We start from the raw sequence: 26,992 nt of genomic DNA, 5'->3' as shown, positions 1-26,992 counted from the left end.
GATTTATGAGGCGTCACTAAAGTTTCAGAGAGAGCTGCTATCTGGTCAGAGAGCCAGGCATGGGTAAGTTCAAGGCATGGGCAGGCATTCCAAGCAAATTCAGAAGTTGCAGTAATTTATAGTAAAGCCAAAATTAGCTTTTCATGGCTTTGTAGCAAGATGGCTCCCAATTTTAAGAGAAAATCAGGTTGGGTCAATCATAGACCTATCCATACTCCTTTGGCTGGTCCTGGCCCTGCAGTGTCTCTGGGTCTGGGCCCCATTGCTTTCCAGGGATGGGATTCCAAGTCCATGGCTCTGCTGGCAGGATCCTTTCTTTAAAATGTAGGCCATGCTCCCAAGGCTCTGTGCACTGCAGCCCATACTATATCAGACACATAAAGAAGGCACTCAACTGTAGATCACAAGGTCTGAGATGTGAAACAGAGCCACAAGGGTTTGCTGAGAATTATAATTATGATCTTTTGTAGAAGAAAACAGCTGTGATTGCTAGCATATTAGAGTAAAAGGAAGTGTTTGAGAAAAGAATTATACAGGAGGCCTGGAAAAACATTTGTGGGTGGCAGAACTGTCACTGATTTGGTTGGGTTAGGGTGATGTTTTGACTATCAAATGGTGCATCTTGTACAGTTCAGTATAAGTCAGTAGACCTCAGTGAAGCCATTTTTGAAAATTATGTTCCGCAAAGTAACAAAAGCAACTATTGAAAACAGTAAAACATTTTAGGAGTGGAATTTTTTCACTCTCAGGGTCTTGCATTGCCTCCTTAAATTTTATTAAATAGCTACAAGGAGATGTAATTGATATTCAAATATATATACAACATATATCTAATATAAACTATATTTAGTTTGATCACATGCATACAATCACAAAACTATCAGCATAAACAAGGTAATAAGCAGAGCCATCACCTGCAGAAGTCATACTTCAACTGTCCTTTATATTGGGGAGAGAAATAACACTTTGTTGTGGTGTGGACTAATCAGTAAAGTCAATAAGAGTAAAAGTTATAGGTATAGGTTATAAATTAATATTGGTTATTTAAAGCAATTGCCGTGGTAAAACTACCTGATTACTTGTAACAGTTCCCTCCTTGCTGGAGTAGCAAGAATGGAGTCACTATGGCTATAGGAGCAGGCAGGTGTGGCTATAGGGACCCCATCTCAGCTATTCTAGACTCCACCTTAGTTTTTCTGTTACTACTCTGTGAAGAGACAGCTGCAGAATCCATTTCTGAGAAAACAAAATGAAAGCTGTTTTCTGCTAAATTTAAAATATATATATATATATATATATATATATATATATATATATATATATATATTGTCTTCTGTACTTTGTACCCCACAAAATGTAGTCAACCCAGGATTTGATGGTCTTGGTGAACTATATGACTTTGAAATAGATTCATGCCCCCACTGACCACCTGCTTGAACCCAGGATAAGGTTGTCTAACACCTTTCTAACAACCCAAGATGTGGTTGTCTGAGTTGCTCTACTAACTGCTGTTTTAGCTTCTGTGATTGGCCTGCTTGCATGCCTCTAAGGAAAGTCCCTGAGCTATGATTTTCATTCTTAAATTCCCAAGACACAAGCCAGGAAATTGCTGTTCTCCCACAGAACTTCAGTCTCTAAGGGAATCAGTCCCTGGCCAGGTGATAAACTGTCCAATTGTTTCAAATTCAGTCTGTCAGTGTTTTCTTAGTGGTCTCCTTATAACAACTTAAATGGCAATTTACCATATGAGACATATTTTAAGTGTACAATACAGGATTAATTACATAAAGTGCTGTACTGTAGATATCAAGAACATTTTCATCTTACAAACTGCATCCTATACCTACTGAAAAACAATACTTAGGGACTGGGTTTGTGGCTCAGCGTACGTAGAGCACTCACCTTGCATGTGCAGGGCCCTGGGTTCGATCCTCAGCACCACATAAAAATAAATAAAAGAAATAGAGGTATTGTGTCCAACTATAATTAAAAATAAATAAATAAATAAACATAAAAAAGAAAAACAATACTTAATTTAAATAACAGCAACAATTCAGGAGCCCTGCCCAGCAGTATACTAACAAGAAAGGGGCTGAAGAGCCCTGAGGTACCCACAATGGCACATGCCAGAACAGGCAACACAAGGGTAGCGGCTGTAGGGCACAATATGGTAGTGCAATAGTCTGGTGGGGAACCAATGTTGAACAAAAGCAGAAGTGTCAGAAGAGCATGTGCAACACGATAGCATCAATAGTGATGCCACAAAGTAGCTCCAAGGATGGCTCCGCTGCCTAAGTATTCAGGTTCCATCCAGCATGCATACCCCCACTTCCTAGAACAGGGAAAGGGAGGCCAAGACACCAGGGTGATGGGTCAAGGCGAAGACGCCTCCTGTGCACAGAAGGCGGCTTAGGGAGACGGCAGTGCTGTCCACTGGCCCGTCCTTCCCGCATGAGGTGCAGGGCTCGCTGCCGTCCATTCGATGTCCTGTCCTCATGGGGTCAGGAGGGTGACTAGGTGCTGCCAAGGCTTGGTGCCCCAGGGCCCCAGGGACCCCAGCCCATGGCAGTGCCGCCCCCTCCCTCGGTGGCGGGTGGCGGAGCTGCAGGGGGCGTGGCTCTGAGCGAGCCCGCCTCCCGCAGGCGCACTGCGTCAGCCAATCAGCGAGTGAGGCATCTACCCACAACAGGCTGGCTGCTGCCACGAGGAGGACGCCAAGGCCCTGAGAGGAGCTTCAGGGTTGCGGGTCGCCCAGCTGGGTAAGGGGAAAAGATCGCGGACCCTGAGGTGAGGCGCCACCAGGCCTGGGGAGGTGGGATCGGCGTGTGGTTCCGCGGGGGGGGGGAGCCAATGGTGTGGGGCTCTCAGAAGGTAGAGACAAAGGTGTGAGGTGACTTCCCGGGTGTCGCCAGGGCCTCGGGTGAGGGGGGCCGCTGAGGGCGGGCCCCGGAGCGCGCGTCTGGAAGGGAAGGGCCCTGATGGCGGCGGGAGGGTCTCCGCGATGCTGGAGGCCTGGCGGGGAGGATCCGCCCGCGCTGTCCCTGGTGCTGGGCCGCCCTCATCAGGGGACACGCGGGCCCCTGAGGCGACCCTGAGGCTTTCCCAAGGGAGAGAACAGAGAGGGGCTGTGTCCTCCCTTGGTGTGCCAGACTGGTGCAGGCAGAGGGGTCCCTTCCCACGGAACTTACTGAGGAGTCATTTAGTGGGTCGTGTGGCCACCGTCTGCCCTCCCCAGTGGCCACCAGCCGGGGTCATCTGGGGACCCGAGCAGCGAGATCCCGCAGAGGCGCCTGAGGCGGAGGGTTGGAGGAGCGCGGGGCAATTGGGGCCCTTGTGTAGCTGGACGGGACTGGATGGGTTGGGTGGGACAGGATGGGACAGGGGGGTGGGACTAGACCCTGGGGCCATCCTTCCCTTTCCCTAGGGTTTCAGCAGGACTAGGACTGGACTGGACGGGGACAGGGGGGACTCACCTTGGGGCCATTCTTCCTGACCCCTCAAGTTCTGGCTGGGTGGGGCGGGGCAGGGCGGAGCTTGACCCTGGGGCCATTCTTCCCTTCTAATATTCCAGAGGGACAGAAATGGGCAGGGCTCGACCACCAGGCCATCCTTCCCTTCTCCTAGTGTTCCTGAGGGTCGGGGTGGGGCTCGACCCTGGGGCCATCCTTCCCATGTCCCCTCAGGTTCCAGCGGGACTGGGACTGGACAGGACAGGGCTAGACCCTGGGGCCATCCTTCCTATCCCCTGGGTTCCAGTGGGGTGGGACTGGATGGGGCCACATTGGAACAGGGTGGGAGTCTACCCTGAGGCCATCCTTTCCATCCCCTGGGGTTCTAGCCCTCCTGCAGCAGAACAGGACTGGAAAGGGAACAGGACTGGACGCCACTAGACCCTGGCCTGGTGTCATCGGTGGGGGAGGGAGTTGACCCTGACAACATTTTCCCGTCCCCTCCATCCTTCCCTTCCCCTAGGACTCCAGCCCTCCTGCAGTGGGATGGGACTGGAAGGGGCAGGTGGGACTTGATCATGGCGAGGCCCCATCCTTCCCGTCCCCTCTGGCTCCAGCACACATACACAGGAACAGTATTGGACGGGCAGGACTCAACCCTGGATCCATCCTTCCTGTCCCTGCTGGCTCCAGGGCACGCGTGAGGCCACACCAATCTACAACCACAAAGCCCCCCCGCCCTGCTTCTCCTCTGACACCTCCCGCCTTCTTTAGTGCATCCCTGCCCTCTCAAGCTTCTGGGCTCCTGTGCAACGCGAGGCAGCGGTAGCCATGGCACCCACGGCAAGGAAGAGCTTGGGGAGAGCTGCCAAGGTCCAGGTGGAGCCTCAGGACCTGTCTGTCTATGACTTTGTGTGCCCAGGTGAAAAACACTCCTGTCCCAGGGGTCCCTCCAGTGGGGAGGCTCATCCCAGGTTCCCAGGGTTCCTCTTATCCTGTTGGGCCCATGAAGCACGTGGGCTGCTGGAGTTCCTGGGTTGGGGCTGCCCCATGTTTTCAGCGCCGAGTAGCACCTTCAGGGGCTTCTGGTTTCTGGTTCATGCTCCTCTGGACCCCTGGCAGCCCTCACTTCCTACCTGTCCCAGATGCAGGACATACTTTACCCTGACTTTGGCCCTGGTACAGATGCCTCCTTCCAATGGCTTCAGGCCCTGACCTAATTTATTCTGGCCTACACCTAAGGGATTCCACCTCTGTCTGTCTGTCTGCTTCAGGAACTTTTCCTTGGCCTGAAGAGCTAGGGAAATTGCACAAGGGAGAGGATATCTCTGCAAAGAGTGGATCAAATAGCACACTTGTTTGAAAAACATCTTTCCTTTCTCTTTTCTATGCAGCAACCAGTTCAGGACTTGATGACAGTGGGGAAGATAATTCTCTCACTGGACGACATGAGCAAGCCGTGAGGTAATGTGTTTAAAGCAGTTTTAGCCTGCTGTGCCACATAGTGTGATTTCAGAAAAGTCTGCCTTCTGCTCACATAGCACCTAGCTGACCTTAAGAGCCTAGGGATCTTCTTCCATAGTAACAGTGTTTTGCCTCACTTAAAAATTTCCTGTCTTTTTTTTATAGGGAGGATGTACAAAAGATGTTACAGGAAGTTGGAGGTATGTTTTGGAAGATATTTTTACTTAAAAAAATTGTGTTCAACCGTACAATTGTTAGTGTAGGATTTACTAAACACTGGCCTTCAGGACTCTGCCTAAAGTCTTTTTTCTCATATACAGAATTTTATGTATTTAATTTAATTTTATGACTTTCTGAAGTTTTTATCTTTGGAGCACCAATGCTTAAGAGTTCCTCTGAAATAGCTGTTAGTATTTTTACTTTAAGGAATTATGTAGTAGAAAATTGAAGACTAGGGGAGGGGAGGGGAGGGGGGATAGTAGAGGATAGGAAAGGCAGCAGAATACAACAGACACTAGTATGGCAATATGTAAATCAGTAGATGTGTAACCAATGTGATTCTGCAATCTGTATACGGGGTAAAAATGGGAGTTCATAACCCACTTGAATCAAAATGTGAAATATGATATATCAAGAACTATGTAATGTTTTGAACAACCAACAATAAAAATTTAAAAAATAAAATAAGAGGTAAAGAACTATTTAATGTTTCTAAATAGTACTCAAGAATATTTATCATATATGTTTATTTACTTTTCCATATTTCAGAAAATCACCTTTACTTTTTAATTGAATATATTGTAACCAGTGAGGTTTAATCATTTAAAAATTAGCTATGGAAAAAAATAACTTCTTAAAGTTTGTTTAAAATAAAGAGACCTGATCACATTTAAAAAAAAAAAGAAAAAAGAAAGAAAATTGAAGACTACTTTTTTTTGTTTGTTTGGTACCAGGTATTGAACTCAGGGGTGCTTAACACTGAGTCACCTCCCCAGGCCTTTTTTGTATTTTATTTAAAGACAGAGTCTCACTGAGTTGCTTAGGGCCTCACTAAGTTACTGAGGCTGGCTTTGAACTTGTAATCTTCCTGTCTCAGCCTCCTGAGCCTCTAGGAATACAGGTATATGCTACCATGCCCAGCAGAAAATTGAAGACAACTTTTATATCTAGTGAGAAATGTATGATTGTATCTAAAAACTCACAAATTTTCCATTTGCTTGTTAATTGTCAGCCACACTGTTTTAGATGTGTTGGCACAGGTTTATGATCCCAGCAACTCAGGTAGCCAAGGTAGGAAGATGGCAAGTTCAAGTCCAGCCTCATCAACTTAGTGAGATCCAGTTTCAAAATAAGATTTTAAAAAAGGACTGGGGATGTAACTCAGTAGTAAAACACCCCTGGGCAATCCCCAGTACCATAAATAAACAAGCAAACAAACAAACTGAATAAATTTCTTTTATTTCTATATACTGTAAAGTCTATAATGTTAACAGCGTATTTATCAACTTTTGGCTCTGCTATAGAGATAATTAATACAAAGGATTATGTTTTGAAAGCTTTGGTTTATTTGGTGCTGAAAATGCTTGTATTGTGAGGTGTGCAATTAATTATTTGTTATAGATGGACACCATGAGTATTGATAAATAGCTGTTGGTAGTAGATCTTGATGTAAAGTCATATCCTTAGTATTGTATTACTTTCTAGTAGTAATATTTTATGAGAAACACTGCAGTTACAAATAAACATCTTTTACAACATCCATGAAAATATTTAAAAAGTGCTCTTAATTATATTTATTTACTTATGTAAACCTGGAATTCTTATGACCATGAATACTGTCTCTTAGTAAAATATAGTTAAAAGCATCACCCACTGCATGATTTATAAATATTTATTTTTATTACAGTATATTTATTTCTCTCTCTTTGATAGACTTTTTAAATAAAGTACTTTTGTGTATTTTATGAAATGAACTCTAACAATATTCCATCCTAGGAGTGCCCTTTGAATTAGAGGACCTTTAATAAATTATAAAATTTGACTCATTAACTGCTTCTCAAGAGGAAATTATAAATTCTTTTTTATGCTTCTTTGTATACATTTTTAAAAAATATAAATTATTTTGACTATTAGAATTTTTATCTAATTTAAAAGGTGACCTGCAGTTTGATAAATGAGAATTGTATTACTATTACCAATATGTTCATAGAATATAAGTGAGAAAATCTTGCTTTTAAATGATGTCTGTTTTATAAATTTTAAATGTCTTTCCAATATTGCTGAATCAACATTTCCCATATGGGTACGGATATATGGGAGCAAAAATAATTTTCAATAGCCACTTAGTGAAAATTTATTTTATATTTAGCTGACATCACACAAGCTCTTCTTGCTAGAAGAAAACGGTTTGAAATGAATACAGATGCTTCTCTCAAAATTATTAATGAAAATATTGAACATATTCGCAAAATACAACAAGAGCAAAGGTAAAGTTTTGTTTTTGGAATCACAATACTGGTATGTGTGTGTGTATACATATATGCATACATATATATGTGTGTGTGTGTGTGTATGTGTGTATATATATAACTATTCATGCATAAATCTTTGCACTCCAATTATCACCATGCATTTATTAGAATCTCCAATTAAAAATGTGTTTTGTAGCTGGGTGTGGTGGCGCACACCTATAATCCCAGCAAATTGGGAGACTGAGGCAGAAGGATTGAAACTTCAAGGCCAGCCTGAGAAATTTATTAAGAAATAAAAAGGGCAGGGGTGTGGCTCAGTGGTAGAGGGCCTCTGGGTTCAATCCCTGATATGACAAAGTATTTTGCTTGATTTTTCTCTAAACAGATAATTTTTTAACCTTAGTTTCACAAGTACTGAAGTATATTACCTAGAAGACAATAAGATTACCTCTTTTGCCTTTGAGATAATAGTATTTTCCCTATAAAGTTGATTTATATACATTTATTATAATATGTTAACTGAATATAAGACAAATGTCCAATTATCAATCCTGTGAGTGTTAACAGTATTCAGTTATATAGAAAAGGTAGTTCATATTGCAAATAATTTATGTTTTTAGCTGAATTTCATTCTCTGCTCTTTTTGCAAAATTAATTGTGGCAATATGGAGAAATAGTTAAGAGAAATATTCCTGTCTGGAAGTGTTACACAGTGAATGGATATGTTATCCACATTAAATCTAACTTCTAATGCCAGAATCTATGTTATTTAGTAAGAGGAATTGAAAATTAAACTGCTTTTATATCAATTAAGTATTTGTGGGAAATTTATACTGCAGTCCTCAGTTTTCAAGCTGTTAAGCAGGTGAACTAGCTTCTCTAATAGTCACTTAGGAATAAATATTTTTATAATGAGAGTAAATCATTTTGCTTTTCTCTTTCTCATGAGAAGATTTTAGCTACTTTTATTATCCTTTCATGGTATAAATTATGTGAAATTATGTCAATCACTTTTGTTTTGAATATATTTTTCATACGTTTATGCAGTATGACCATGTTCATTATTATGTTTTACAGGCAGAATCTTCATTACAAATATTCTCAGCAATTTCTGCCTTTGTTTCAACAGTGGGACATAGAAGTACAGAAAGCTGAGGAGCAAGAAGAAAAACTAGCTGTTGGTATCAGGCTTAGCTTTATGATTAATCTATTATATCAAAATCTCAAGTAGCAACAGTTCATGCAAAAATTCAGGAGAGAAGGTAGAGGACTTAAGGCTAGCTGGGCAAAGGTGGGTGGAAGATGTGGTGATGGGAGATAGGACTTCCTGTTGGGATTGCTTGTGTTTCTTCAGAGAAGTGGTGAGGTCATCATCTGGAACTAAGGATGGGGAGCAGATGCTGCTTTCAGGACAAAAGAGAAGGCAGGGAATTGTTTCTCGAGAGTGGTTCTGTAGACAGACAAGGGAAACAGAAATGCCAAGAGGCGATAGGGTTCAACTTAAGTTCATAACATAGTGATCATGACTTTACAGCGGGAGCAGGCAGCTTGGCTTGGCAGAACATGTAGAGAGTTGGATTTGAGAGGTTTGGGTTTATCCAAGTACATTGATGAAGGGAGAAGGGGTCACAGTGTATAGGCAATAATAGGTGTCTGCTAACTGACTATGGAATGTCATCTGGGACTGAGAAACGTGAGGACATGGGGACAGCATATTAGACAGTGAAAAGTGCTCCATTTGAGGGAATTTAGATCTTTTAAGACTACTGAGCCACAATATTGAAGAGAGTGACTTACAAAGGTAGGGAAGTAGTGGCTGAACATTGTAAAAATGGAGATATGGTGCAGTACAGTGGTCAGGAGCCTGGACTCTGGAATCAGACTGTTTGGGATCTAAAAGTATTTCAGCTAGCTGCTCACTGTGAAACCACCAGCAAATTATTTATATCTGCTCTCTGTTTTCTTTTTAGTGAAAGAGGACACACTAAAGAGTATCTACCTCACAAAGTTGTTTTGAATAGTAAATGAGTTATTTTTTGATGAGTTAGTTTAAAATGCTTCAGAACAGTGTTTTAACATAAGTTTCCTATATATCTTTGCTATTGTTTGTATTATGTAGATTCTGCAGTTATTGAGCATGAAAAATCTAGAGTTTGACTCTGGGAGTGGCAAGTAGGGAACAGTATGAAATTATTGTTGGAGAGTCGGTCAAGGAATAGAGAGGCTTACATCACTGGAAGTTCTAGCCCTGTGTATATTGAAATGAGCAGGAATTAGTATTATTTTTGAATATTGGATAAGAAGAAATATTCCCTACTTAATTTCTGCTAGGTAGGACTTTAGATTCTGTCTGCTTGTGGTAAACAGATTATTAGAAGTGTCATCTGTTGAATTTGAAATCAATAATTAATACATTTATTTGAATATTGGTAATAAAATGTCCTATTCAATGAGTGATACAAAGGATGATTGTATTATTTTGTTTGGGTTTATTGGAGTTGAAATGCAATTATTTAAAATTGGATATAAACATTAAAACAAATTAACAGTTATTAATTTAAAGTGTATTTCTTTCAACTAAGATTTATAGATTTGATTTTTAAATGTTAAAATTTATTCAAATTTTATCACTTTTCATTTTATCTTTTTAGAATATGTTTCAAGAGCAAAGAAAGCTTTTTCTTCAATCTAGAATTATTCAGCGTGAGAAAGTTAAAGAAATTAAAAATTTGTACGAGCAATTGCTAAAGGTCTGTTGTGTTGTACTTGGTAAACAATACATTCTCATCAAATACAATATATATGTAGAATTACAAGACTGATTGGTTCTTTCTGAATTCATGGTAAAGCAGTTTGATTATGTGTTAAAAATTGTTAATCATACTCAAATTTATTTTTCTAGAATTACCATAATTTTTACATGAACTTTTAATTTTAGAAACCATTAATAGTTGTGAGAGTTATTTAAAACAGAAGTAAAGTTGGGAATTTTACCTAGAAATATACATTTTGTATATAACATCGATGCTTTATTAACACTATAATGATGTTTTTATGTTCAAATTGATAATATGTAGTGAAGAGCAGCAAGTCGATAAATCATTTCTACTTTTCTTTTACTTGTCTTCTATGGACAGCTTTCATTAAATAGGAAGTAGGCAAATATAACTACTCAGTAACTCTTTCATTTTCTAGTGTAGTTCATAAGTGTTCTATGGCATATTTACCTATAGAATTATTAATGAGTAAGAATGGTTTTATGTTCCAACTTATGATTACCAGGATGAAAAAACAGGTGGAAGATTAACCCTTTGTGAATTGAGAATGTTCTTCTGTCATATTTGCGCATCAGCTAATTTTCCTCAATAACATTGACCTCTTATTCATGTAGATGCATATTATTTAGGAGTTAAAAATCCTTTGGGGGGGTTCTTTTTAATAGTCTCTTTAAGATGTACATTAAAATGTCACTCTTAACTAATTGAGGTGTTTCAGTAAATAATTAAATTATTCTAAAAATTCTTTCAGGAACTACAGAGTCATCTTTATAAAAAGCACTTATTTAGAAAGAGCTTGCAAGTTGAGAACATGCAGCTCTAATGTTCCCTTAGAACCATTAACAAGTTGGTATGAAGAAGTAAATAGAAAAGTTTTCTTCTAAATGTTATTCATAAATGTTACTAGTTATGGTAGGAACTTTATTATTTAGCCTCCTGAATTTAATTATCCTTCCCATCCAGTTATCAGTAGGTCCTTAGTCTTACCCCTGCTGTGGTACCTTTTTTTTTTTTCCTGTGCTGGGGATTGAACCCAGAGCCTGGCCCATGCTAGCGGACCTTTTATTGCTTTAATTTCTGCTGTTGCTGCCCTAGTTCAGGACTTCATTATTCCTTGCCTGTAATATTAAGTACTGTTTTTCTGAGTTCTCTCTTCTCGATCCATCCTTCAAGATTTTGTAGTATCATCTTCCTAAAACATGGCCCTTCTTTCTTCTAAAACTATCAGTGGCTTCCCCTTCTTAATTCTGTTATTCAGATAACCTCTTCCATGTGTAGGAACTCACCATTACATTTCCTCATTTTGCTTATGTTCGTCCCCTACAGTATTTTTAACTTCTTTTCTTTACCTATTGACATTTTATTATTTTGCCCTCTAAATCTCACTGAACCTCGCTTGTCAGCTACATACCCCAATAAATTCTTCTTCCATACCTATTTTAAAGTTTTTATATTTTTTCTGTTTAAATGTTTGCTCATATATATGAATACAGAAGAGATTGTAGTCATTTTTTAATTAATTCTTCCACAGCATGTAACTCAGTACTTTTTCCATAGTGTACTGGATGTCATTATTGAATGAATGATAAAGATTTAGAAGGGTCATATGATAGCCTGTTTTATTCTAAGGAAATCATGTTACATGAACTGTTAGTGAAAACAAATGAGTCATTACCCTGTTAAGAAGTGTGGCATTTCATAATGCAGGTCTACCAGTCTCTTTCTATGTCTGTTCCATGTTGACAACTTCTCACCAACCCATTTTTGTAAACTAAGTACTTGATTGTTGTTCCTCTCATATAAATATTCTTCCACTCAGATCTGACATTTAAAAAATTTCTTGGGGCTCATGAAGCAGCTCAGTGTGAGTACAAACCTACCATGTTGAAGCCATAGGGTTAGTCCTCTGCACTGCAAAAAAAAAAAATGTTAAGGGGATATTTATATCTGCATATATTAATTATAATTTCAGTTTGAATTAATAGCAAACTCTCTGAATATCAAAAGTTGTTACTTTTGAAATTTAATTTACACATTTGTAATATGAAATAAGAAGTGGAACCTTCTAACTGAAGTTGACTTTTTTTTGTTTTAGAGTATCAAAGACCTGGAGGAGTATCATGAAAGTCTTGTTATTGGTGAACAAAGTAAAGTGAAAAAAGAAATGGCTGAGTTGCAGGAAAAAATTCTTAGGGAGACTGTAAGTAGCTTGTATTTAATATCAAAAACCAAGAATTGATATAAACCTTGGAATATTTTCCATATAGAAATATGTATAACAGCTATCTAAATTTCCTTTTTTGAAACAGCAACAGCAAGAGGTGGCAGTTGTTGAAAAGTCTCTTCATTCTCTGTTATACTGATGGCTCTGAAGAAAAAACTCAAACCTACATTACCTACAGTTCAAAAAACTCAAACCTAAGTTACCTAAGTTAAATATAACATTAGCTACAATAATAGACATTCTAATATAATGCAGTACACGTTTGGCATTTTGTTAAACACAAGATGTTCCTCTGTTAACTATCAATTGAACCCTAAACGGTTTTGTAAGTAGCAGCAATTACAAAGTTGTACATATCAAACTTCTAGCCCTTTGGCAGTAATGGTGACTTCTTCTCTAACGCTTGCAAGTACATTTTAATAAAGATTATTCACTTTAATATTTGGCCTCAGTGAATCAACATCAGTCCCAAAACATGGAGATTTACATTATTTATTCCTTGAGGAAAAAAAGACAAAGTCTATTTTACCTGTGTACTCCTTTGTATTGATTCCTTAGCTTACAAAGCCAATTCCAATGCAAATATGATTTCAAAAGAAAATCAACTCTATGGTCTTATAAAATTATTAAACACACTACATCTGTGTTCTTGAAAGAATTAAACTGCTAAGAATGATTCTGTCAACTGAACAAGATACAAAAACATCAGTGCTGAACTTTGTGCTTATGGTTGTAGCATTTCCACAAAGATGTCCCAATTTCATTTACTTGGTTTTGCTCTACCCTCAAATCACACTTGTCTTACAATTGATTTAAAGTATTTTATTAACATCTAGTTATACTTAATTATTTGGGGTTTAACCATCTCTTTTAAAGTGATCTAAAGTGCTCTGTTTCTGAAGTTTAGTACTCAACAAGCATGTGGAAGTTTAAATGTACATGCATTTAAACACTTGAAACATTAATTCTCGTAGCTGTCCTTTTCTCATTCACTTTTTACATTTAGCAACATAAAAATTTCATTTGGAAATATTTTATTTTAAAAACATGAATAACCTGTAATCCCAGTGCTTGGGAGGCTGAGGCAGGAGGATCACAAGTATAAAGTTAGCTTAAGAAAGGCCCTAAACAAGTTACCAAGGGTCTGCTCAAAATAAAATATAAATATAAAAAAGGCTGTGTATGTGGCTCAGTGGTTAAGTGCCCTTGGGTTCAATTCCTGGTACAAAGAAAAATGTGAATAAGTCAGATTTATTCTTTTGTTGAGTAACTGAAGTTGCTTTCATTAATCATTCAAAACAAAATGACTCTCATTGGATGGGGCATGCTAGCACATGCCTGTAATCTCAATGACTTGAGAGGATCACAAGTTTGAAGCCAGCCTCAGTAACTGGCAAGACCCTAGGCAACGTAGGGAGGCTGGCTCTCAAAATAAAAATGACTGCGAATGTAGCACAGTGGTAGACTGCCCCTGGTTTCAATTCCCTGTACCAAAAATAAAAAATTATGCCCACTGAGAGGAGAGGAGTGACTTTCTCATTTTTCCATGTGCTTTCTATTTTCATTTTCCCTGATATACCCTCTTTCTTCCCATGATTTTATTTATTTGGGGTCGGTATCTGGAGATTTAACCCAGGGGCTATTTACCACTGAGCTACATCCCCACCCCTTAGAGCTTTTTGCTAAGTTGATGGGGCTGGCCTTGAACATAGTGATCCTGCTGTCTCAGCCACTGCAGTCATTAGAATTACAGGCAGGCACTATTGTGCCCCCTCCACATTTAAAAAAAAATTCCATATAGACTCTTCCAACTTGCAATGACTTTTATAGGAATAAGTGTGTCCCCTACCATGATCCAATATTTGACTTTATGAGGAGAATGTAATTCCGATGTTTTACATTTTTATAAAGGAATTTCCTCTGAAGTCAAAGCATGGACCCCTAAATAAATCTTAAGCACTACTTCAAATTTCTAAGATTCTTTGAGACATTTTTTCATTAGGTATAGATGGAAAGTAGGTATTACAAAGGTCTTGTGATATTTCTGGTATTCATACAGAGCTATCTAATTTTATTTGAGAATAGAAAAGCAAGTATCAGGATGTAATATAATAGTTGATATTTAGTTCATCTCCTTAATATCACAATGAGTAAAGGCATACTTAAAGTAGCATTGGTTGATATTCTAAAGGGAAGAATTTTTTGGCCATGAAAAATTACTAGAGGGATGTGTATAAGAATGTGTGTGTGTGTATACATGAGATTTTTTTCCAAATAGTTTCAGGTTCATACTAAATGACTTGGAATGTACAAACATTTCCCATATACTTCCTGTCCCATACTTGTAGAACCTTACCATCAACATTGTACACCAGAGTGACACAGTTGTTAAAATCCATGAGATTAACACTGACATTATTGTCACTGGAAGTCCATGGTTTATATTAGAATATACTATTGGTTGCCATATTTTTCAGTAACTAGTTTTCTTACATGACACTTGTGCTATAGCCACTATTTTAGATTTCAAAAAAGGGAGTGAGAACTGGGGCTGTAGCTCAGTGGCAGAGCACTTGCTTAGCATGTGTGAAGCACTGGGTTTGATCCTTGGCACCACATAAAAATAAAATAAAGGCATTCTGTCCATCTACAACTACAATTTTTTTTTAAACGGAGTGAGGGGCTGGGATTGTGGCTCAGCAGTAGAGCACTCACTGGCACATGCAAGGCACTGGGTTCTATCCTCAGCACCCAATAAAAATAAATAAATAAAGGTATTGTGTTCATCTACAACTAAAAATATTATTTAAAAAGGATGTGAGTATTTTGTTCATTTTTGTGATGGAATTTTAACTCAGCATCAGGAAGAAGTCATTTTAATATAATAAATATAAATACTTATTTTTTTCTCCCAGAAACAGTAAGACAGTTGTTCTTTACTAAGTACAAATTACAAAAAATTTGTTGTCAGCCTTTTTAAAATTCTAGTTGTTAAATAATTTACATACTTTATTTTGTTCCATAATAATCACCTTTGAAAATAACTAATATCAAGAAAGTCATGTCTTCTAATACCATTTGACTCAGTCAACATTTGCAGTAGTAGAAGACTTGCACTCATGAACTATGATCCCACATGGTGAACATTTTAACCCTCAAGAGGGTTAAAATCCCTCAGGTCCTGAATTGTTATATAATCCTTCAGCAACAAAACCCCAAGGATGTGGGAAGGATACTTTCTGATTTCTTATATACTGAGATTGCTACTCAGTCTATAGTGGTTCACCTTCTGATCTTCAGGATTGAAATGCATTTCTTTGTCATGTTTCTCATTAATGTATAGATTGTTCTACTTTGAACCTTAATGCTAATGATGGCCATGAGAGCTGAATAACAAAAATATACATGATGGGATCTTCAGGACTTTCTCCTGTTTTATGTTCAAAGACAAGCTCACTTGAAAGTACATAGGCCTTCTGACAAAGTCCCTCACAGATTCCTTTGGTTGCTACCTTTCTTCTTGGACTACTATGTGGTCAGTAGGTTTGTGAACTTGATCAGGTGAAAATGTAAAAGAAGCTGTCTTGAAATTTGCAGTCACAAAGCAGTAAATATGTCCTCATAACAATGATGCAGTGAATAAAATTCGGGGGGGGGGCGGTAGGCTCAAAAATGTTTCTTTAAATATTTGTCCTCCAACCAGGGGGAAATGCTTTCCTTCAGCTACCAAAGCTCAGAAGAAAAGGAACTTCCTGCCTCATCTTGTAGAGAGGTGTTCTCCTGACCCAGGAGGAGAGATCACTATCTCATCTCCTTGACTTTAATGGAAAAGTTCCATGTTGCTCTTGGCTCTCTGATGTTGCAAACTTATCCTTTTTGGAACACTACTAATGATAGCTGAGGGTATTATCTGTTTTGTTTGGTTTCCATAATCTTTTACATAAAATTCTACTTTGACCCCTATAGATAAAGGTCAGCATCCTTATTTCACCATAGTGCCCATCAGGAAAAAACTAGGCCAATTTCCTTTAAAAAAAAAAAGTATTGGGTTTTTGCTTACTAATATTTTAGATATGTTACATAGGTTCATAAGGTAATGAATATCTAAATACAGTTAAAGAAGTTCTAACCTGGACACAAATATATTTTGAATAATCACACTCTGTCTTAAATTTGGGTTATTTGGGGTAACAGATCAAATATTTCAGTTTTCAGATTTTTTTAATACTGCCCGGAAAAGTGTTCTTTGACCACCTCAGGAATAAAAATTACATGTCAACTACCGTAAGCAGAGGGAAAGAATTTTAAACAGATTAGATATTAGTTTATGAGTTTATTCCTGAAAAATGTAATAACATCATGAAACTTGGTGAAAAACCATTTATGTAGTACCTCATTGTATGAACTTAGCACACAACAGAAGTCTTTAAAATCCTAAGTTTATCAAATAGTGTGAGACCTTTCAAATCCCTTAAAAAGACTCACTGCCATGTTTATTTTCATGCACTTTCATGTGTGTTTATTCACCACCAGCGACTTGATGAAAGCCAGTGAGGTCCAGAGGTACAGAAAAATACACACACACACACAAAAACAATAACAACAACAACAAAAAAAAATTTAGATGCTCCATTTATTGAGCAGCCAACTGTAGAATTAAAATAACCTAACAAAATAGGAAATTTAATAATGCAGTACTTAGCACATATAATAATTATTTTACTCAAGTGACCAAGTTTCTGTGTTAAGGACAATAATTCTGTATGAATTCTGAAATTCTTTAAATTTTTTAAAAAATTTAGTAGTTGTAGGTAGACAGCATGCCTTTATTTTATTTATTTTTATGTGGTGCTGTGGATCGAACCCAGTGCCTCACACATGCAAGGCAGGCGCTCTGCCACTGAACTATAGCCCCAGCCCTAAAAAATTTAAATAAAATCTTATCCACACATTACCCACATTCCTTTATTAAGCAGGATGTTATAATCAAGAACTTATCCTGTCCTTGAGGACTCATAGTCAAAATTTGAATACAAATCAATCCTGTATTTGGTAGTACTGTGTGATCAGGTTAGTTTCCTCAATGTTAGCTGACAGTGCTTGATCCAGTAATGTACACTTCTGATAGTATTAGCCCCATCAAATTTGATAGTTCTCTAAACCAGGAATAACCCCATAGTGGTAACAAGTTGGGTTAAGTAAAATCTAACACTAACCAGTGCCTGTAGTCCCATGACAGATTAAAGTGATTTTGACATCTTTGCACTGTTCTTTTTTAAATTTTTTCATGTTTTTTTAAATTTGGTTACAGATGGACACAATATCTTTATTTTATGTATTTATTTTTATGTGGTGCTGAGGATGGAACCCAGTGTTTTCACATGCTAAGCAAGTGCTCTACCACTGAGCCACAGTCCCAGCCCTCTTTGCATTGTGTTTGATGGAGAATAGTAGAGGTATTTGGGAGGTAAATGGTGTTTTCAAGAGTGTAAGGTGTTGGGGGAGTATGGCCTCTAATAGATGATTTGATGCTGCATGTGGAGAAAGGTTTACAAATTAAAAGAAGTCATTTTAAATAAAATTCAGAAACATTTACCATAGAGAAATTGAGACTGCTATTAGATTCATTAGTCACAGGCTGTATTCCATCTTGGGATCCAACATCTTAGGTGATGTATATATGTGTGCATGTTTAGTTGAAATACATTAATTTTTCCTCTTTATGATATAGTTCCAGAGTTTTGAGAAATATATAGCATCATGTACCATACATAATCATTCCTTCACTCTAAAAGTCCCCCTGGTATCCCTTTTGTACTCAACTACTTCTGTCCCCAAATACTTCTTTGCCTAGAAATCATTAATCTGTTTTTCACCCTTAAAATTTTGACTTTTCCAGAATCATATGAATGGATTAATACAATAAAGTCAAGCCCCTTTTGATGTGTGCCTCTTCACTTAGCAACATCCATTTAAAATTCATCCATGTTGTTGCATTAAAAAAAAGAAACAAGCTGCTGCTCTCATGGAAATTGTTCTTAATCATAATCTTATCTGACATCTCTTGAAAATAAGTAAAATGTAGCAAGAAAGTGTTATCAATGGAACAGCATATCCATCTATATTCATCTACCATAATATTGAAGCACTGGTCTAAAAATAAAAGACTTGACCCCAAACCTAGAGAATCCACATACATTCAGTCCACTTTTAGTCATGTGAGCTCTCAATAAGGAAGTAAGCAATGTATACAACTATGAGATCACATTAATGCAATTTGGAGGAAATTTCCTGCATATTTCACTGTTCTGTTTAGGATGTTTGGACATTTATTTTTCAGGTCTGAGAATTCATAACTGTAATTCAATATTAACACTGTAGAAATAAAAAACATTCCATAGCAGCCTTTATGTGGGCATTCTGTTGAGAGGAAAAACTTGCCTTCTGGGGACTTGGGGTCAGTGGTGCCAATAGACTAATAGGAGAAAGGACAAACTTTATTCATATGTGTGAGGAATGCACACTATGGCCAGCATAGTGACAGGGAGGTTGATATGTCTGACTTCACAGAAGAGCGGGAGGGAGGAAAAAAGGCCGCTCTGGGAGTACAACAGGACTCCTTAAGAAAGACCCATGCAGCTTCAAAGAGAGGCCAAAGTAGAAGAGAACATTTTACAGAAATGTTTTGTCACAGATGCCAGTGGTTTGCTTCTTCTTGGCAATAGAAATGCCCTTGCAGAAGGGACTGATGGCAGCATCACTCCATCTTCTTCCCTGAAGTGAAGCTGCCTGAGAGAAGCCATGCATGGGAGCTCAATCCCAGAAGTTACTGCTTCTAGTCAGAAGAGGGAAGCTCTGAAAAAGAATCTTTTTATGGCTGTGCTTTAAAACAAATCTTTGTGCCAAATCTAGAAGCTCCAGTGCATCCTGACAACACTAAATCTCAAACTCTTAAAAATTCATTACTGGGAAGCCTATCAAGGTTTATAGTATTGAAAATCCTACATATTAGAGTCATAATGGATAATTACAAAACAATCATTAACTGAAAGAAATTAATCCAGGTGGGAGTGAGTCTCCCTGAATATAATCTCAATTTATATCACAGTCTTGTGGTTTACATGGAGCACAAACAGTTAACCATGGTTTCTTGTGATGACATTGTAAGACATAGGGGTGTAAAGGTAAGAAGGCTTTGCAACCACATGAGTTGCTAACTTCCTGTAGCTCATAACTGCCAAAAAGATCTGACATAGAGTTCAGGTGACAAGACACTGAAGCCCTAGGGGACACAGCAGAAAGTTAGCACCACTTTGTAACACTACATTTATCAAATTACATAGTGAGAACCTGGAAGGTAGCACGTGGCTTTCAGGAGTGTCCAGAGGAGAGCTGTGCTCTTTACAATCCTTCAAAGACCTAGGGTTTCATGGAGGTAATGCAGGGTCATAGACACTTGTAAACATGCTATTGTTTTATGCTAAGAACCAGTTAATGATTAATTTATACTGTGCAAACTTTACTATATCAAATACCAGCAACACTGAGATTGCCAAATTAAAATTTTGGTGCACATGTCTAAATTAAGCTTATCCAGAGAAACCTGAAAATAGATGAGTCAACAGTTAGAAGGAGGTGATCTCTGCCCTTGTATGTATGCACACATACCTTGCATTGAATTCACCTTGCAAATGCCACAAGGCACAAAATTGTACCAGGCAGCTATATTAGGGTTCTCTAGGGGAGCGAAACCCACAGGAGATGCATTCACACGTGCACACACAGATGCAAGAATGCTTAATTTAAAAATATATATATTCATTAGGTTGGCTTACAGGACCAGAAGCTGACAAATCCCACAATGGCCCTCTGCAGGATGGAGAGGTGGAGAAATCAGTGGCTGCTCAGTCCAAGAAGCTGGAGCCTCAGAACAAGAGGGACCAAAGATACAGCCCCAGGCTGGGACCAAAGGCCTGGAAACTCCCTGGAGAGCTGCCCAGCAGGACCTGCTTTGGAAGAGGGAGGGAGCACAGTCTGATGTCCTCAGGTGGGAAGAAGTGAGCTCTGTCTGCTGCAGCTTCCTCCTTCTTCCAGCCTGTTATTCCACACAGGCCCCCAACCCTCTGGAAAGTGCTGCCCACCCTCAGGGTGGGCTTGCTCTCCCTCCTGCCAAGCATCCCTAGAAGACCCTCATGGACACACGCAGAAGCCGCTTACCCTCAGGCTTCTCTTAATCCGATCAGGCTGACAATTCCATCACAGCTGCCCATTGTGCATTTAGTGACGCGAATCGAATTGGGGTTCACTCTGTTGCTCCTGCAAAACACTGAAATCACTCATGTAGCAAGGCTTCCAAATCTACAGCCCTCCTTGCGAATGTGTGTTCCCTGAATCAGATTTGCTCCTATTTATATGTAAAAGTGAGCCAGAGGATATTGTCTGTGTCACAGGATTTTAGTGCAGGTGGAAGGAAAGAGGAAGGGGAAGAGCACTCAGAAGTGGGTAGGAAACAGAGGCTTTAGCTTCCAGTCAGTTTCCCTCCTCTTCTTCTACAAGCCAGGGTCATGTCACTGTGAGTCGCTCAGCCAGGCGTGTGCACTGAGGTTGGGATGACGGAATGCTTTGGACACTCATATGAGGGCCTCCTGCAGAGCGTGACTTGATGACAGTGGCCTCCCAAGGACCAACTTTTATCAAACTACCGAGGGCAACAACTAAGCCAACATAAAATGCTCCTTAATACAGCAACCTTCCCCTCCCTGTAGGCCATGAAATATGCACGTTAGCAACTTTTCTGTCCTAACATTGAGTTACAACTTTCAAGTGAAGGATATAACCTGGGTTCTTTTACTTATTTCAATATTTAATTCATGAGGTACACTATGGCTTCAAAAAGTAGTTAAAGTAGTGAATTAATTTAGAGCCTAAAATGATTGACTTGATGAAAAAGCCAATCCAAAATCACGAGACTCCTGCTGCAGGGGAGCGAACATGCTGTAAGAAGACAGGCCCTGTGTTGCGCACAAACACCAGTACAGGAGCAGAGTTTACGTGTAGACCTCCTATGCTCTTCAGAAACCGTGTCAAGGAAAATATCAGGGGCCAATGGGTCCCTGGTTGCCTGAACATGATCTTTATTTAATGGTTGACGATCACAGAAAAAAGCAGTCGTTCACTGAAGGCTTTCAGCTTAGAGGAGAAAATGCAATGTCACATTCATATTTGCATTACCATATACATCTCCTAAAATATAGAACATGAAGCCATTGAAACAGTCTGCCTAAGACAACATTACTTCATGTCAATTGACAAAAGTGCTTCTGTATTCATAACCGAAACGCAAGTTAAATGTTGCATGATTCTTGAATAAAATGAAACCCTAAATTATTGCTTATGATAACTTCCTTTCCAGCACACACATCCTTTCCCAGAAAATCAATGTTTTGTCAGTGACTCTTACTGACTGATATGAAACACAACTCTTGTTCTATTTTTAGTGACGGTTTTCAGTGTCCTCAGGAGAAAATAAATGTTCAGAAGAAACAGAACTACGAGCAAAACAGGAGGACATCATAGCAGCAAACCTCACCAAGTAACTCCACGCTCCCAGCTCTGCACCAATCTTTCTATCTCTTTCTATCTGAGACAGTAATGATGATGATCCACATGACAAGTGCAGAAACAGAAGTGAAGGAACCTGACTCACTGCCAGGCACACAACAGTTGTGTGCAGACAGAATTGGATGGTGCCACAAAGTCTGAGGCCAGAGACTGTGTGTTGAGCTAGTATTATTTTTGAGCACAACTGGCACAGACTAGTATAGGGTAGTAAAGGGCTTCCAACTGTGGAGAAAAACTAGGAAATTAGGTATAAAATATACAAGAATATATATCAAGCTCTCAGTACTTTAGCCCAGTTAAAAGAATCTTCAATTTGGCATATATTTTCATTCTGTTTAGTTTTTGAGGAGCCTGGATTTTTGTTATCAGTACTTTAGAGTTATACATGATATTGGTGTTCATCTTGACACAGTTAGACAAGCATGGAATGCAATTGGCTCCAATTCAGCCTCCTCTCCCTCCCTGCCGCCCTCCCCTATTCCCTTTCCTCTCTTCTACCAGTCTTTCTTTTGTTTATTTACAGCGTGTAACAAATTCTCTTAGCACACATGCTACAATATCTCTGGCAATAAATTTTATAGCTTCATGGGCCAGTGGAAGGAATTCTAACTCAAAGACTGCAGCAAACATTGACAAATGATTGGCTAGCAAATGCATTGTGAACATGCGACATTACTAATATCTGCCCTTTATGTCCATCCCCCAACTTACTCTATTGCACTTGAAGTGCACTGATCAGGGGAAGTCCTTATGAAACACAGCCCCTGCAGAACAAGTTGTAATTTGTGGGTTTTGCACGGAGTGCCTTCTCACAAACAACACAGCTAAGCTCCTTTACCATATGAAAATGTACAAACCTCAGCTCAAAACCCCACAACATGCTTAGTGGGAAAACCCTACCTAACTGGAGGACTTCCCACTAAAGTCAGAAAGAAAATTTTGCCTAGTATCTCATTATTGTTTAACATCGCAGTGCAAGTACTCACTCACCAAGTAATTAGACTTCATAAAAGTATAAAGGAAGACTTAATGAAAAACATTGGAACTAATGAAAGAATTTGGGAAGAAAGAATCAGGTAGCAAAATTCACCTCAAACAAAAGCCTGTGTCTCCGTAGGAGTAACCTGGAGGAGATGTAATGGAACGTCCCTTTAATAGTGGCAAATGCAAAGTACCTAGGCCTAAGCTGAACAAGAATTATCCAGAATCCAAAGGTGGCCAGCTAATAGTGCATTCTGAAAGACACAGAAGCAGGCATGGGCAGAAGAGCCATGCCATCAACTTAGAGCACAAGACTCCACCTCAGGGTGCTTTCCCATTATATTTGTTAACATACAATCGAATTAAAGAGACCATGAGGTTTTTCTCTGTTGGTGGACAGTTTTGATTTTAAGGGTCAGCTAGCAAAAACATTTGAGAAAATACACACAGGGAAACAGCGAAAAAGGAGAAAGAGAGGAGCCACTGCCACGGATATTAGAAGCCACTGTGAAATGGCTATAATTGAAGCTCCTCTGTCATTACTGCTCAGACAGGCCAAGGAAACAAAAGAGAATCTCTAAGTAGATCCAAAAGCTTATAAAATTGGTTCTGTGATATAGGTGGCTTTTCAAATCTGTGAGTAGGTGATGCATTTTAAAAATTGGAATTGGGGGTCTGGGGCTGCGGCTCAGCGGTAGAGCGCTCACCTAGCACATGTGAGGCACTGGGTTCGATCCTCAGCACCACATAAAAATCAATAAACAAAACAAAGGCATGGTGTCCAGCTACAACTAAAAACATATTTTTAAAAAATTGGAGTTGGGGTAAGTAGTGACCAACAGAAAAAGTGAAATTTGGATGTATCACCTATGCTGTATGCCAGAATACGTTCAAAGTAAATGAAAGACCTAAATGTGAAAATTATACCCTGCCCAATTTTATAACCTTGAATTCTTTTACCATCGGGAAGAGTGAAATTTGAGAAGAGGCCCATTATCGAATCCAAGAACACATAAGATGCATGAATAAAGAGCCCAGACAAAAAGAAGGAAATTGTCCTTTTTTTTTCTTTTTCCTCCCCCCCCCCCCCGCCACAGGGGGAGGTAACTGGGGATTGAACCCAGAGGCTGAGCCACAACCCCAACCCTTTATTTATTTATTTATTTATTTTTAATTTAGAGACAGGGTCTCACTTTGTTGCTTAGAGCCTCACTTACTTGATGAGCCTGGCTGTGAACTTGTGATCCTCTTACCTCAACCACCAGAGGTGCTGGGATTAGAGGCAGGCCCTACCATAACTGGCATAAATGTTTCTTAAATATATGAAAACGTGTTCAGTTGTGCACCTACAAAAACAAATCTTAATATCAGCTGTCCCTGAGTAAATTTGTAAATTTAGTACAATCCTAATAAAAGTGTCATTTTTTGTTCCTGGAGCTAGGGAAAGTGTTTTTGAAGTCCATTAAAGGAAAACAGGCAAGCAAGAATGTATGAGGAACCCTTGAAAAAGAACTTCAATAGAAGCCACCCCTGGGAGTGTATTCACTCACCTAACAGTGGCAAAATTTTGTTTTCTGACAGGTTTTTCCTTTAAATTCCCCTTACACACTAAAGTATTTCTCCTATGCAGTTCTATTATGTGGTGGTCCAATTAAAGGCATCTTAGCTGCAAGACTCCAGATGGATCTGTTGCCAGAAGCCTTGCTGCCCGATATAAAGTGCATGTAATAGCATTCCCCAATATGCACTCTTGGTAACTGAGCCCCAACCGGTCTCTTGCGTGAAGTGTTCTGCAGTGGAAGACAATAATAAGTAGCAGAATCTCTATAGAAGAGTCACTTTTCTCCCTCAGAAGTGAATTTTGAGTGAGATGCATGATGACTTTTCATAAATAATACATTTAAATTATGTTCACTCAAAAAAATATACAAATATCAGCCCAAAAGACAATAACTGGCTGAAAGAGATACCTACTACCTACTTACTGCTTATCACAGAGGTGGTGGCATTGGCCAATGTACTCAGACAACAGAGAGTAAATAGAGACATAAAAATAGAAGGGAAGAATTAAGGGAAACCCTACCACAGAGGATGAGAGGATTCATAAAGAACAGGTAACAAAGCAACATGTAGAAAAAAAAGTTTTCATAGATACAAGAATAAAGGGAACGGGAATGGGAATAGGAAAGACAGTGGAACGAATGGCATATAACTTTCCTATGTTCCTACATGAATACACAAACAGTGAAACTCCACGGCATGATCCACCACGACACTGGGATGCTTATTAGAATAACGTAGAGCCTATGTATTTATAATATGAGAAAATACACTCTATTGCCATGTGTATCACAAAAGGACAAAGGAAAAAATTTTTAAATGAAGCCATGGGGATGAAGGGGCAAACAAGAGAATATATGAGGGGCCCCAAGTTTCTGACTCGAGGTTGTCCCTGGCTTGTAGTTTGCACCACTCCTCAAACATCCATCCACTGCAGGCTGTGTGCTGTCGGTTCTAATGATTTCAGGAAGTCTGGGAGGATTGCCTGCCTTGCAAACTGAGATAGTACTTACCCAGTCAGGCTCCAGGGACCAAGTAGCACAGGAAGGCCAAGAGGCAAGACAGCATGCGGCCACTCCATCAGGGGACAGCCAGCTGGCCTTTGCCGACAACCACACATCCGTGCCTCAAGCCGAATCTCAGGTGGGGGCCTATGCGGCCTAATGTGAATTGCTGGACAGATAAGGCATCTGTCCAGCAATTCACTCCCAAACATTAATAAAAAATCAAAAGAATAACCAGGAAGAATTATAATGAACAATTTCATTGACAATGGCAAAAACAGAATATTAGGGATAGATTTAACAAGAAATACTCAAAATTGAAATAACAAAAACAGGAAATAATTCTGAAATATGCAAAGTCGATTTGAACGGATGGAAAGACATAACTTGGTTTTGGAAAGGGTAAATCAAAATCTTGAAGAGTAAATAGAAAATTTTAATACAATCCCAATGAAGATACTGTAAGATTTTGGGGGGAAGCTAGAAAGGCTGATCTTAGCGTTCATTTAGCAAGCACAAATGAGCAATAATAGGCAGGAAATCCATCAGAAGGATCAATGTGGAAAAAGAACTCTGCAGATATTAAAATCTACCCTAACAAGTCTCTATACCTTACATTGTGTGTTGTTGGTGTATGAAGAGAACAACTGAACAAAACAGACATATATATATATATATATATATATATATATACACATATATATGTGTATTAGACTAATACATATGTGTACATATATGTGTTATATGTGTGTGTGTGTATATATAAAAATATATTTTATACATATATATATTTTATACATATATATAATATATTATATATATATATTTTATACATATATATATAATATCCTAGTGTACATAAAGAGTGGATATACAGCGGTAAGTGTGGCCTATGAAATCAGTGAGAGAAAATGGAATTAATGAAAGGTTGTGTTGGGGTAAATGAATAGTAATAGAGAAAAAGACAAATTGAAACCTATTACTCACAGTAGATCCCAGAACAAGTTCTTGATGGAACAGACATCTAAATGTACACAGTGAAACTGCACAAACAGTCTTTGACTATCCAGAATTTGTTTTAGAATTACTAATAATTGTGAAGATGGTAAAATCCAATAGAACAGGCATAAGACTGAAGAATTGACAGTTCACAGAGATAAGTAAGCAAATGAGTCTTAACCTATGGAAAAGTTACTTGCTCCCCTAATAAGTAAAACAAAGAGGGAAACCTTTATTGACATTGGTCTTGGCATGCTTTCTTGGATTTCCACCAAAAGCACAGGCAACAAAAGCAAAAACAGATAAGTGAGAAGATAGCAAACTAAAGAGCTTCTACACAGCAAAGGTGATGACTACAGAGTCAAATGGCATCCTATGGAATGGATGAAAATATTTCCAAACCATCTATCTAATAATGGATCAATATGCAAATCATATGAGA

At 38.8% G+C, this 26,992-nt stretch overlaps 1 protein-coding gene across 1 annotated transcript; it reads left to right on the top strand.

Moving 5' to 3' along the window:
* Window positions 1–2,562: 2,562 nt before the first annotated feature.
* Window positions 2,563–12,768, top strand: LOC113177666 (synaptonemal complex protein 3-like). The gene is made up of 9 exons (XM_077794001.1): window positions 2,563–2,667; window positions 4,224–4,371; window positions 4,844–4,913; window positions 5,079–5,113; window positions 7,282–7,399; window positions 8,462–8,561; window positions 10,036–10,134; window positions 12,257–12,361; window positions 12,471–12,768. The coding sequence occupies exons 1-9, from the start codon at window positions 2,563–2,565 to the stop codon at window positions 12,522–12,524; spliced, it is 834 nt and encodes a 277-aa protein (XP_077650127.1). The 3' UTR covers window positions 12,525–12,768.
* The last annotated feature ends 14,224 nt before the right edge of the window (window positions 12,769–26,992 follow it).

This window comes from Urocitellus parryii, chromosome X (genome assembly GCF_045843805.1).
Source record: "Urocitellus parryii isolate mUroPar1 chromosome X, mUroPar1.hap1, whole genome shotgun sequence".
NCBI lineage: Eukaryota > Metazoa > Chordata > Mammalia > Rodentia > Sciuridae > Urocitellus > Urocitellus parryii.
This window is presented reverse-complemented; position numbering and strand designations above follow the sequence as displayed.